Source organism: Panthera pardus, unplaced genomic scaffold, assembly GCF_024362965.1.
Source record: "Panthera pardus isolate Hobbes unplaced genomic scaffold, ASM2436296v1 HiC_scaffold_12, whole genome shotgun sequence".
In the NCBI taxonomy this organism is placed as follows: domain Eukaryota; kingdom Metazoa; phylum Chordata; class Mammalia; order Carnivora; family Felidae; genus Panthera; species Panthera pardus.
In genome coordinates, this window is record NW_026526677.1 from 27,321,034 (window position 1) to 27,334,809 (window position 13,776).

Here is a 13,776-nt window from a genome sequence, read left to right on the forward strand (position 1 = left end):
GGCCGGCAGGTGCCTGGGGCTGTTTGGCCCATCCTTTCTCAGCATTGTGGCCTCACACAATGATGGGACATTTCCTGTCCCAGGCCAGCGGGATATTGAAAAGACTTGAGTTGGGCAGAAACACAGCGCAGGATATGGGGACCCAAGGACCCCACAGACTCCAGTGGGTCAGGTCTGGGTCACAGTTCAGCTCATGGTCTTTGGAGTCAGAGACCTGCATTCAAGTGTAGATTCTACCATCTACTAGCCACAGGACCTTGGCTGGTTAAGTTCTGTACACGGGGGCCTCCCGGTGACCAGGGGACTGGAGGGGGTCAGTAAGTGTTTGTTTACCAGGTAAGCCTCCATTTCTTCACCTGTATAAGGGGGATAATACTTGGCCCCATCATCATAAGGGTCGAACGAAAGCTCTTTCGTAGGAAACTGAACACTCGGCATGTAGTAAGCACTCAATGGTGGCGATGATGGCAGTGTTACCTGACGTGTTGGAGATGGAGACGCCTTCCCTGCTGAAGGACCTGGGCATTGCACAGGACGACAACACGGGGCCGTCACCTCCCTGCTGGTGTCACACCCTGGTGCTGGGTGTCAGAGGCTGGGACTCCCTGGCTCAAAGAGAACCATGGGGTGTTGGAGGGAGTGGGGATGTCGAAAAAGAAACCGCATTAGCATAAGAAGGTCCTGCCAGGGCTTTTTAGTTCAGCTGTTAAGGCAAAACCCGCAGTGAAAGGAAAACTGACTTGCTCTTGTGTGTGTCTGGGTGACAGTTTCCACCTCCCCCGCCTCTTGGCTCCGGGGTAAACAGTAATTAGGCGCCCAGGCAAGGGGAGCGGTTTCTCATTAGCTACAAGCAGCCTTGGAGGAATGTGGGCAGCGAACTCAGACGTTTTCTTCTCTCTCTCTCCCTTCTGCCCTCCCCGCCAGGTGACCTGGTCTCCCGCGCCATGCATCACATGCAGGGGCGCCACCCGCTCTGTCCTGGCTCCAGCCCCGCCCGCCAGGCCCGTCAGCCACCCCAGCCCGTCACCTGGTCCCCCGACGCCCTCCACACGCTCTACTACTTCCTGCGGTGTCCACAGATGGAGTCCATGGAGAACCCCAACCTGGACCCCCCGAGGATGGCTCTGAACAATGAGCGGTAGGGGTCTCTCTTGGGCTGCACACCAGGTTGGGGGGGGCACACTACCCGGTGTGCTGGCTGACCGACTCGTGCCAGCCTGCGTGCCTCTGAGGAAGCGGCTGATGATTCACACGAATCAAGGCCTGGCCCTGGCGTGCGATGGGACTTTTCACCCAGGGTTGAGACACCCAGGGCTCTTTGAGGCTCATGATGGGTTTTGGCTTCCGTCTCTGATTTTCCAGCTCTGTCGCTCAGTTCCTGGGCTCTCTGAAATCCTTTGCCTCTTTCATGAAGACAGGTATCCACACCTGCCTGAGAACGGAGTGAGCCGGGGCTCTGAGAAAAAGCATGCAGGACAGTGTGTGGGTGGTACCTGGCCCTCTGTCACCTGTTTTCATCATGATGATGCCACCGTCCTCTTTGTTGTTGGTAGGGATCTGAGGCACGCTGTGCCCCGTCCCCTCATGTCACAGACGAAAACATCACAGTCTGGCAGGTTACTGGTTGAATAGCCTCAGGATCCAGGCCTGCTGCTCTCACTACAGGAGCCTAACCCTTCCCCATCTGGGAGCAGGGCTGCTAAGAACAGATGTGAAGGTTCTGCACTGCACAAGGGGACCCAATGAGGGGCACAGGCAGGGGACAAGCACAGGGTCATGTCAGCCTGCAGACAGAGTGCCTTTTCTAATTGGTCTTGACTGCTTTCACATTTTTTTCTCACTAGAGAGGATCCTTTTTTATAATTTGCCCAGAACATCATAAATGCTGGCATGCGCCTCACCTGGAGGCCAACACGGCCTCCCTGCTGGCTCTGTCCATGGGCTCGAGAGTTGTGTGCCTGAAGGTCCCGGGAGTGAGAAAGACTGGCTTTGGTTTAGGAAGACCCACCAGCACGCATTCCACCGCCCAGCAGGCCCTGGGGCGCGAGAGAGCCCAAGGGGCTCTGTACCGCAGGGTGGAGGAAGGTGACCCGTGGCCTTGATGACAGAAGGCTGCTGCTCTCCCCGGCCCCCACCCCAGCTGGCTGTTGCCTTTGAGTGGCACCAGGTCTCGTCAACTTTGTGGTTCTCACACCTGCTCCGCAGCCAGGCCCACCCCTCCGGTGCCCCCACAGTCACGGAAAACAAAGGTGCAACGCACCCTACTTCATTCAAAACAGCCACCGTGAAACACGGGAAATCCTGTGGACATGTGGCAAACCCAGCGAGCTGGGAATGCAGGGGCCCAGGAGTCAGGTGGTTTGCGTTCATGGACCCTGAGAACTTTGTGCAAGGTTTCAGACCCCTTGGGCCTCTGCTGTAAACAGAGGGGTGGAAATGACGCCATTGAAAGGACTGAATGGTGATAGTCGACACTATCTTACTGAGGATTTACTGAGGATTTACTGTGTGCTAGGCCCTGTGCTGAGCACTTTACATGCGAACACTCACTGGTGTACACACGGGAAGTGGGTGTGCGTCACAGCCCCATTTTACAGATGAGTAAGTGGAGGCAGAGAGAGATTTGATAACTTGCCAGGGCCACATAAGCTCCGCTCACAACACTGCACAGACAGTACTACCTTTCATTACAAGAGACCTACGGCAGTAATGACCCAGTACACACACAAAGTAGATTCCCAGTAAATGCTACCACTGCTGCTGTTATGATGGGTATCATTGCTGGATCGTCATTATCTTCAAGGTGGACAGAGAATTCAGGGCCGAGGTAGGGCGCTCTGCTGACACCCAGCAAGAAGGCAGCAGGTGGAGGCCCCAGGCTTCCTGACGAAGCACCCAGCTGGAAGGTGGAACCAGAGCCTAGGCCCTAAGCCCCAGCTGTTTCTGCTTTGTGGAGAAATTGTTGTGGTTTCCAGAGTTGGCCGGGAAGGAGAAAGGGCAAGGAAAAATTGTTGAGGCGGGGGAAGCTTGCTTATTGTTTGGTGAGGTCCTGAGGGCGCTAGACTGGGCCTGGTCACCCAAGCAAAGGTGGCTGGGAGAAGATGAGCCTTCTTTGGGCCCACTGGCCTGGCCTGGGCTGTTTGGCCCTCTGGCTGCGACCGTGGCTGTTGGCTGTGGGGCAGGCCAGGGAGGTGCCCCTCTGCAGGCGTTGAGCCCAGAACCCCTTGGATGTCTTTGCGGCTGCCCTCTGGCTTTTCCCCTGGGACGGTTCCCAGCCCCCAGTGCTCTAAAACGGCACCAGAGTTTCTCTGTGACCTGGGTCGTTGTCTGTGTGTAATTGTGATAGCAGAGCTTCAGTGGTTACGTGCACACGTGTGTGTTTAAGTAGCTTGTTATTTAAAAACCACACTGTCTGTGGCACAAAGAAATTGGTAGCTAAGGCATTTTTCCATGAATCATTTCAAATGACTATTAGATACATGAGAAATTGGAGCCACGATTAGGAAAAAAGTATCCAAACGTTTGAGATTTGGGCACCAAAAGGAGGACACCCTAAAAATACCCAGGCTGGCGGACAGCCTGACAGCTGTCTGGTGGCCCGGCTCTGGGCTGCTGAAGTGGATCCCACTGCACTTGGACCCACGCCGATGGGGCAGGCCCCGGCTGGCCCTTCCTGGGCCCACTGAGCCCACGCTCGGCTGCAGGCTGGGCCACACGTCTCCTTGAGGCACTGCCGCTCTGATATCCTCGCCAGAGCTCTGGGAGATCCTCCCCTTGCCCACGAGGAGCTGGAGTTTTTGCAGGGCCCTGGCTTTGTGAGTCTGGGGATGGCTGGGATGCCTGTCTGTGTCTTTCCCCCCCGCTGTATCCCCCACATCATTGACTCTTGAAGCTCCTCCCTGTGTCCCATGTCGGGAGTGGGGGCGTCCGCCCAGCCAGAATCAGACAGGGTCTCTGATTGCCAGTGTGATGTGGGCGGGGGGGGGGGGAGGGGGGGTGGTCCCAGAGCTCAGTTTGGTGGCACAGGTTTGGCCACATGGCGACACTGATGGTGCCACTCAAGTCTGTGCTCAGATTTCCGCTCTGAGGAAATTACCCTTCTTCCTTCCCACAGGGGGTGCTGTGTGACCCATCCGTGCTGATGAAGGGTGGGACGTGTGTTCACCCCTCCTGTGTGAAGGTCATCATGGCTTTCCCTGCTAGGCCACGTGCTGCCTCTGCACTGCTCAGCGGGGCTTTCGTGTCTCCCCAGAAGGGGCCCTGTTCCCTGGAGCTCCCTGCTCCTGCTCCGGATTTGGGAGGAGTGGAGGGGGGAGGAGGGAGGGGGGAGTGGCAGAAACAATAGGAGCTCAGGGTGGGCTAGCGGGCGCTTTGCAAGGGACGGGCAGGCACTCTCGGGCAGGCTTGTGCGGAACGGGGAGCCGGCGGCACCGGGGAAAGCCCCCAGGCTTTGTGCCCAGGCCTGGGCTCAGGTCCAGCCTCCCCCACGGGCCCCTCCACGCTTCCGGCTCCTCACCTGTAAAATGGGGAAGATGAAGCGAGATAACGCACATAAAGCGGCCAGCTCTTCCTTCTAGAGGGCATTTCTACCCACTTGTGTTTCTTTCCTGCCCCACAGATCAGCAAGGTAGGTGCTAGCGTTATCTCCATTTAAAAAAAATATTTTTAAGTTTATTTATTTATTTTGAGAGAGAGAGAGAGCACAAGTTGGGGAGGAACAGAGAGAGAGACAGAATCCCAAGCAGGCTCCACACTGTCAGCGCAGAACCCAACACAGGGCTCAAACTCACTAACACATCATGACCCTAGCAAAAATCGAATCGACCACTTAACTGACTGAGCCACCACGTGCCCCAGGATTCCCTCCATTTTACAGATGAGGACATGAGGCCAGAGGGGCACCCGCTGCTAAGTGGCCGGGCAGGGACTTGAACCAGGTCCCTCTGACCCGAAAGCCCTTGCCCTTCACGGTGCCAAGCTACAGCCGTCCCACCCGGCTACTCAGACCTGGTCCTAAAGCTCTCAAGGCAATCCCAGGTGGGTCTTGGCCTTTGGGGCCACCTCCACTGGGGCCATTCCAGCCCTACCTGCCTCTCCATTCCCAGGACACTTCCCCCGCCACCTTGGGAGAGCCTCGCAGACAGAGCCTCCCTGCACCCTCCCAGAGCGCCTTTCTTGCCTCCAGCTTTGCATCATAGACACCAGCGAGGCACGAGGCAGGGTCTCAAACCCAGGATTAGTCACAGCTGCTGCCCTGCAGGGCATGCCATCACCCGAGACCGAGACCGGGCTTGAAAAGTGAAAGAACTTGCTGTCAGAGATCCAGGGTTGCCCATGGAGATGGGGGAGCCTCCTTCCCCCGAGGTCTGGAGGAGAATGGACAGCCATCTGGCTAAGTGTGGTCCCTGCTAGTCATGCCTGGGGGCAGAGGGATGAGCTGGCTGAAATGGCCTCCTGGGTGGAAGGTACCTCCCTGGTCATCACGCCTCGGGGGACGAGGCGTCTGGGAAGTGGGGAGACAGGTCATGTGGACACACGGGAGCGGCAAGAGATCTGCCAGCTCGCCTGCAAATGTCCGGGAGAAAGCATCATCAAGCAGAGCACACGAGGGAGACAGATACGGTCCGAGGTGCAGAGGGGGCTGAGGTACACAGGAGGAGAACTAATTTTCTGCTTCAGAACCTTGGGGGCTGGAGGGCCCGGGCTCAGCAGGTAGCAATCCCCAGTGCCTCTGATCTGGCAGCAGCAGCAGCAGCAGCAGCAGCAGCAAAGCCAGGCCTTTGAGGGATATCTGGGAATACTAGAAATCACGCAAGCCACGTGTGCACAAGGCAGTGTGTTTGCTTAAGCCCCTTCCCTCTCCCCGGCCCCGCACGGTGCCCCTTTGTGGAGGGAGTGTCCTGGTGTTCAGGACACTAAGCCAGGAGGAGCGTGGGAGCCTAGCCAGCCTGATTTGAGATGGAGCCTGGGAACGTCTGGTGTCGTGATTTCCTCGGCTGTCAGAGCCCTATCTGAGGAGGGGACTGCTATTCAACACCATGCCTTTCAGATTGGCCTTGCCACTCACTGATTTCAGAGCCTTTGGGCAGTCAGTCCCTCCAAAGCTTAGGTTCTACAGACCACTGACATGTCATTACAGTCACTTGCAAGGTGTGAGGTCTAAGTGAGTTAACGTTCCTAACACTTCTGGAACAGTACCTGGGGCACAGTAAATGCCAGATATTAGCTGCTATGATTATTAGCATGACCATTTGTCCCTGGCAGAGGGAACAGCACGCAGAGACCTCGCGGTGGGAGAGAACACGGTACCTAGGAGAGACAGAAAGGGGTGGCGTTGCAGAGCCGGAGAACAGGAGTCGTGGTACAGGATGAATCGTGGACCGGGCTTGTGGCCTGGAGGGCCCTGGCCCTGTCATCCAGCTCAGTGCTTTCTGCGATTGGCCGGTTTTCCTTCCCCACTTGATGCCTGGACCCCTCTGAGGGTAAGGGGGAAGCCCTTTCTTCTCTGCTTGCGTTGGTGCTGGGAGGAGAGGCATTCCTACCGAGATCCACCCCGACGCCCCAGCCCGGAGCAGCCTAGCATGTGGTTCTGCACCACCAGACAGGCTCAGGAGGGACGAGGGACCAGTTTGGTAGTCATCTGAGAACACAGTCCGCATAGCGTTAGTTCTGCTGAGACTACAGGGCCTGCTCGCAGGTCGAAACCCTTGTCCAGGTGAGATCCTGGCAGCAGATAGTGTGTGTCTGGCCCAGCTCTTGGCCGCTCTGTTCCGTGTCATGCTAGTCAAGAAGTTTCCAGCAGGTATGTGCACAGAATTTGGAAGCGATGGAGCCAGCAGAGGTGTCGGCCATCACGGGTCCCACCCACTCCCCCGGAAGTCGCTCACCTGTGGTTTTAGGTCCTGGGGAAGAAGAGGAAGACTCCAGGAGCCTCTTGGGTCATCCCGGAGGTGTCCTCTCCGCCGTCTTGCAGCAGTATGAAGCGTCAGCTCCTGTTTCTAGGCCTCAGTTTCCTCATCGGTAAAATGGTGAAGGTGAGGTGGCAATAAATGAGATGATACAGTGAAGCGCGAAGCTCAGCACCTGGCGCACGGCAAGTATTTATTAAATGGTGGCTGCCCACCCTCCTCCCCGTCATTATAATGGTCGTAAACGTGTTTAGATGACATGTTTGACACCCGCCGGAGGCTGTCTCCATTGCCCTAGAATGACATTTCTTAAAGTGTGACTTTCAAGTGCCATCGCTGTTAGTGATAAATACTATTACTTACCTAACCACTACGACTACCACTGACGTGTAACTGTGACCATTACCACCACTTACAGACACTACTCTGGCTAACCATAGCCAGCATTTATAGGGCACATAGTCAGAGACAGCGTCTTAAGTGCTTTTGTTACTAACTCACATTTCTCCCTGGATTTCGGTTGCTCAGTAGGGAAGGGGTATTAAGAGAATTATGAAGAATGGCTTATATGCCTGAGTCTCCAGCCTAATGAGGGAGGCAGAAACAAGACAGGAGACGACAAATGAGCGAAACCCACCAGACAGCGTAAGAGACAGCTCGGCTGCGTGATAACGTGTGGGGTCGGCCGTCGGGCCGCGCAGCCTGCCTGGGTTCAGTCCCAGCCTTGCCACTTACAAAGTGGGCATGGCATTCAGCCTCTGCGCCTCGGTCCCTTCTTAGCAGGGGTGTTGGTGGGGAGGGAGTTAATGGACCGAAAGCGCTGAGAGCAGCACATGGGGTGCTCTGTCATCAGCACCACCACCATGTGCAGGGGGATCTCAGGAAGCCCGACGGACTTGGGGGAGGGCGTCAGAACAGCCAAGGCTTTTAACTGGGCCTTCAAGGGCAGCCACAGGAGACTGGGACAGGCTGGGTAGCCTGGGCAGCAAAAGTCACAGAGGGACTTCCGTTGTTTCAAAGTACGTGTTTCATGACAAAACTGAATCTACATTTTAGAAACACAAGAATTCGGGGGAGAGAATTTGGTTTTTGTTCTCTCAAGTTCTCACTGACCGCATATCTAGGCAAATAGGTCTAGGTGGGGCTGGAGCCGCTCTCTGGTGGAGAAGTACAACCTCAGAGGTGCCTGAGGGTCAGGGTCGGGGTCGGCTCCTGCCCCTCTGGCTCTGGGATTGAGCACGTCCAGCCCCCCCCCCCCCCAGCCTCAGTTTCCCCCTGTGTGAAGTGAGTCACCTCTGCTGGCCCCTCTGCTTCCAGATTCTGCCTCCTAGGGGCACTCCCCAAGTTGTGGGGAGATACCCCCCATACGAGTGAGGTACAAAGAGAGGAGAGGAGCCTCTTTGTTCTACTCCAGATGCAGAAGGGGGGAGGTCTCCCCTCAGCCGAGCGCTTCACATAAATAGGCGCCACGGATAGGCTGTGTGCTCAGTCTGAAGAAGTGGGCTCGTTAATCTTTTGCTCAGCTTGCGAAAGTGTTTTCTTATCAAATAATAGAGATGATGGCAGTGAGGGCTTTCTGCTACTGACTTAGGGTTCCCTTAAATACCATTTCAAGAAGATTTGCAGCGTTAAGCTCTTTTCTCTCTTTTCCTCTCCCCGTTTTTATGCATTAAATCTCCCATCTGCTACCCAAAGTGGAAGGAAAAGAAATCAGAATGGCGATTGGGTGAATTAGTGCTTGTTTGCCTGTGTTCCCCAGACCCGTGCATCCAGTACGTAACCTCTCAAGTGGCAGAGCAAAGACCCCGCTGTTTATGGTCCTGCCGTGTGCAGGGGTCGTTCCTCCCACGCCTGGTCCTTCCCCATCACTTCACCCACTTTTTCTTTTCTTCAGAGCACCTTCCTCTACCCGATGTTACCCGGCTCTTCCGTAGTTGTCTACTTAATGGTCTGCCCCCTCTCCTCACCCTCTAGAATGTACCATAGATCAGCTTTGTTCCCACTGTGCCCAACACCAAGAACTGTGCCTGGCACTCAATAGGCAGTTGAATACTTTGTTCGCTTATCGAAATAGGACAAAGAGCCTAAAGGTTGGACACTGGCGCCAAACTACCACATGGGGTCTCTGCCCTGCCAGTCCCTAGCTGGGTGACTTTGGGCAAGATACTTAATTTCTCGGGCCTCAACTTCTCAGCTGGAAAATGACTTGATCTGCTTCCAGAGGTTTTTGTGGCAATCATGGGAGGTGATACATTTAAAGGAAGTAGTGAACAGTAAGCTCTTCGGATGTGGGAGCTGCGATTATCAGTATAATTACTGTTTTCCTCAACTTTCTGGAAGGCCTAAAGTAACGAAATTGTGTTTAATGCGTAAATAATCCAGAAACAATAGTGAACTTAAACATCGCATCTACTCAGCATGTGTGTGTGTTCTCCCTCCCATGTACCCCCCCTTGGCCCCTGTCTTTGCTTACTTTAACACAGGCCTGACAGGAGCCAGGGAGCCAGGCGAGCGACAGAGAAGAAGTAGACCAGATGTCACAAAGGCCTCAGTGAGGACTGTTTGGAACAGTGATGTGTACACACTTTAGGTTTATCACAACCCACCACCCAAGGATTTAAAAAACTGGATTTCATCCTCCCATTGGTTCAAAGACCAAGCAGACTGAGGGTCAAACACTCCACAGTCAGCGGGGTACCCGGGCCCCTTGCGTGCTGGTTTGCCCATAGCACCTACACAAGATGGACTGCTGTTGCTAAGTATGGAAGCTGGGGAGTGATTCGATATATTTCACGTGGGCCGGAAGAATCTAGTCAAAGCTTTATAGTTTATAAAGCACTTTGCATACACAGTTCTCTGATTAGCTCTCACAGTAGCTCCTGGAGGAAGCCATTACTGTTCCCACTTACAGATGAGCAGACTGAGGCCTAAAAGGGATAAAAGGGGCCGCCCAGGTCACATCTAGGAAGTGGCAGATCAGAGCTCAGGCAGGGAGGTCTGATTACGATAGCGCAGCGTTCATATCGTCAGGGGTGCTGGGTCTCCCCCCGCCTCCCAGGAGAGAGGAGGCAAGACCCCAGGAGCCAGGTCTCTTGGTCAGCACCCCCTCCACCCAGCGTGATTTAGGCAGCTCGCCCTCAACTACTCGGGGCCTCTTCCCCAGCAGACGTGAGTTCACGGGCTCGGGGTGGCCAGCCTGAGGGTGGGCATCTGTCCAGCCCCTGACAAGGAATGAGCCAGGGACGGGGGGCAGACAAAGGAAGTGGCAGTGCCACATAACGGGGGATGGAGACAGGACAGGATCCTGGCCCAGCCGTTGACAAGCGCCCGCGGGGGCTGCCTGTTGCGTCTGACTTCCTGCCCCATTGTTGGGGCCACCCGGCCTCACAGAAAAGAAGATTGGGAACTGCCAGGCCTAGGGGCTTCATTCATTGGGAGTGTTTTTGTAACGCGGCAGCCACAATCCCCTTTGTCTGCAGTACCGCCAGGATCCCAGAGAGCCTCGGTGCTGGGAAGTCCCAGCTTTAAAGGGAATGGACTCTGCTTTCTTAACAGTGTCTTCCAAGGCTGAGCTGTTGACATTCCAGAAACTGAGGATGAGGACAGGGTAGCAGCTGAGATGCGGTCAGGTCTGGCTGATTTCTGGCCCTACTTTCATGCCCCACCTCGGACAGGACAGCCGTCTGGGACTTGCCCCTGCTTTGCTACTTTAATATTGGACATCAAGGGGGAAAAGACTCTCGAGAGGTCTAGAGAATACACCTGAGGCTTTGGGGCCCGGCCCAGCCCTCCATTCATTCCTTGCGGACCTCAAGGCTGATGAGGTGAGGTTGTGGGTATAGACGCTGGGAGTTCGGGTGGGGCCTGGGTGAGCCACTGAGGCGAGCCTTCTCTCCAGCCTGCCTGCCTCCCGGGTTTGGGCCAGCTAGCAGGCTCACAGCATTTTGTGTGTGGCAGTTTGGTCTCGTGAAAGACCCTAGAATCTTGTGTGTGTTTGTTTTTCCTTTTGAAGCCGGAAAGATTGCCATTGGCTAGCTATGTGGCCTTGGACGTATGTCCAAACCTCTCAAAGCCTCAGTTTCCACATTTGTAAAATGCACACCAATAATTATACCTCCCCTGCAGGGTGGCTGTATTAGAAAGAGGGTAATGCTTGCAGAGTGACCTTATGCTTGCTCAGCACATAGTAGGTCCTCAACAGATGGTAGCAATATGACTTTACTGTCCAGAAGCCAGTGCCGGAGTCTTCCCTGAAGCTGCAGTGGGGATGTGGGTGCAGAAAGCAAGGTCAGTCCTAGGAGGCTGCACTGGCTGGGTGTCCTGCCATCTATGGCTTGGGTCAAAGCCACCAGCTGCCAGTCAGGAATTCCCCCCTTAATCTCTTTCAGGCCTCAGGAGCCCCATACCCCTACCTCCTCCTAGAAGTTTCTGGAAACTCTTTACCTGACAGTGTGAATGGGTCATCTTTTTGCCTTAGACCGTGGAGGAAGGGGAGGCAAGTTTTGTGTGATTATTCTCTGCTGAACCCAAGCAGGAATGCTATCCAGAGACCCTAAACAAAATACACCCCCCCCCCGCCCCGCCCCAGGGGTCTGTGAGATAAATCAGCAGGACAGCGGGGCCACAGCCTCTTCCCAAGCCTGCCTTGTTTGGCAGAGGCTGATGGGTGGTGGCGAGTGCCCTCACTGTTTGTGATCACGTCGGAAGCCCTCGCCCGTCTGGCTTCCATATGGTGAAAGAGTTTGTGGTCTCTTGTCGGCACAGACGCCGGGCACGGCTGAGGCAGTCAGGGCTCTTGCACATGGCAGCAGTGAGCTCCCTAGGTGAGGTGCAGGGGAGGTGTGGCCCGTAGGCCAAGGGAGCCGCACCCCGGTGAAGTGGAGAGAGGCCCGCTTTCACGCCGCCCCCTGCCAGGGGTGTGGGAAGGGTGCTACTCTGGCCTCCTGGACCCGCTGCCTGCCCATGAGGCCACCATGCGGGGAGGTTGGGCCTGAGAAATGCGCCAGATGCCTTTGACCTCACAGCACTCGGGAGCCCTCCCTGGGGCGTGAGAGAGGGCGGAGATGTGGCGGCCCGTGTGCCGGCTCCCCTGGAATCCGCACCGTCTCGCCCACACGGATGCCACCCTGGAGTGAGGCCCACTTACCAAAGACAGATGGCTGGGTCCCCTCCACCGAGGCGCAGCGCCACACTGACATCTGCAGAACTACATGTGCCGTCTCCCTCCCTGGGAAGGCTCCACAACAACATCCTAGCTGGGCCCCGCCTCCACCCCGAAACTGCTTGAGCCCCAGTCAACTGAGCCCCGCCCCAGGAAACTGCTCCTGGGTAGAAAATCCTCCTGTGAAATGGTTGTCTTTTTATCTGGGAAGTATTTTCTTTTTCTGAAGGGAACCCGTTGCCAGTACCCAAGCCGACTCGAGCCTCCAGGAATGAAAGACGAAGCAGGTCCCCATTTCACGAGCTCGTTTGCCTGCGGAGAGTTGGGCCAGATGCCCTCGACCTCGTAGCACTCGGAGCCCCCTGGGAAGAACTCTGGAGCCCTGCAGAGAGTTCTGGAGTGAGAGCAGACCACCGAAAACACGTTAGCAGCCAGAGGGCTTTGCCTCCCGGAGTGAGGAACATGCCACACGTTTACCAATTCAAAGATTTCTGACGTGGGCCCCTGTGCTGAGGGATGGGACATGCCCGTGAGCGGAAGTCTCTGTCTTCGAGAAACTATAGTCTGGGGAGAAAGCAGGCACAAGTGAGACCCTGACAAGTAGGGTACGTGCCGTGCAGGTGCGGAGGGCCTGCTTCAGGGTGGGCAGAGGCCTCCCACTGCCTGGGCGGACGGCGGGAGCCAGGGGCTGTGCTTTACCAAGGCACCCTGACATGACGGTGACCGGATGTCTCGGTTCGCCTGAGCTGGTTCCGGCTTGCACCTGCTGTCCCGGCGTCCTTGGCAACGACACTCCTTTTTCCCCTCAAAAGTGGGAACTCCCACTTCAAACGACAACGACAACGACACTCCCACCTCAAAAGTGGTCCAATCTGGGTGACAAAAGACGGGGCTATTGTGCCTCTAAGATGAGGGGGATGAGGAAGAGTGCAGAAAGTAGAAGACCAGGGCCAATTCTCTATGCTGAGTGACAGCGGAAGGCACCGTGTAGGAGCTCGGGGGCTGGGGGACACTGCCAGGGACTGCATCCCAGCTCTGCCTCTTACCCAGGTGCATGGTTGGGGGCAAGTTACTTCACCTCTCCAGCCCTCAGTTTGGCCGTGTGGAAAATGGGATAATAGTACCTGCTTTGTGACGCAGAGAGGAGGATCGAAGGAGTCAAGAGATGTGAAGGGCTTGAAATGGTGCCAGGAGCTTAGCGTGCTCTGTAGATGCTAGCTCTTCGTGTTTCTCTCTTTTTTCCTGGAGCCTCTTTTTCTGTTTTCAGGAGCCAAACCAAGATGCCCCAGTATTCACACAACTGGCCTCCCGCCCCAGTGCCCACTTTGTGGCTCCCATGGAGCCTGATGGGCAGTCACCGGGAAGAGGCAGAGAAATTGCTCACAGCTTCTCCTGACTTGGTGTGTTCTAAATTTATATCCATACGCGTATCTGGGCAAGTACAGGGCTTTTTAGCACCTCTAACCCGTAACACGTGAGTTTTAATAAGAGAAGAGTATTTCCCCCTCAGAAAGCCCTGAGCTCTGCCTCTGACAGCGGTCCCTTGACCCCACGGGGAGACTCTGCTGTGGGTCAGCCGCTCCAGGTCCTGAGGCGGAGGGGCCGGTGGAGAAGATAGGCCTGGGGGTCCCAGCTCTGACTCCAAGCTAGGCCAAACCATTCCGTTTACGAAGCAATTCTAGAAAAATAATTAGTCCAAGATGTGAA

General features: G+C 55.7%; 1 protein-coding gene across 1 annotated transcript in view; it reads left to right on the forward strand.

Moving 5' to 3' along the window:
• ABTB2 (ankyrin repeat and BTB domain containing 2) overlaps positions 1–13,776 on the forward strand; it is a 174,338-nt gene that overhangs the window by 132,665 nt on the left and 27,897 nt on the right. The window contains exon 3 of the mRNA XM_019470067.2: positions 925–1,138. Coding sequence (XP_019325612.2) covers positions 925–1,138 — 214 coding nt within the window. The remainder of the gene's footprint in view (positions 1–924; positions 1,139–13,776) is intronic.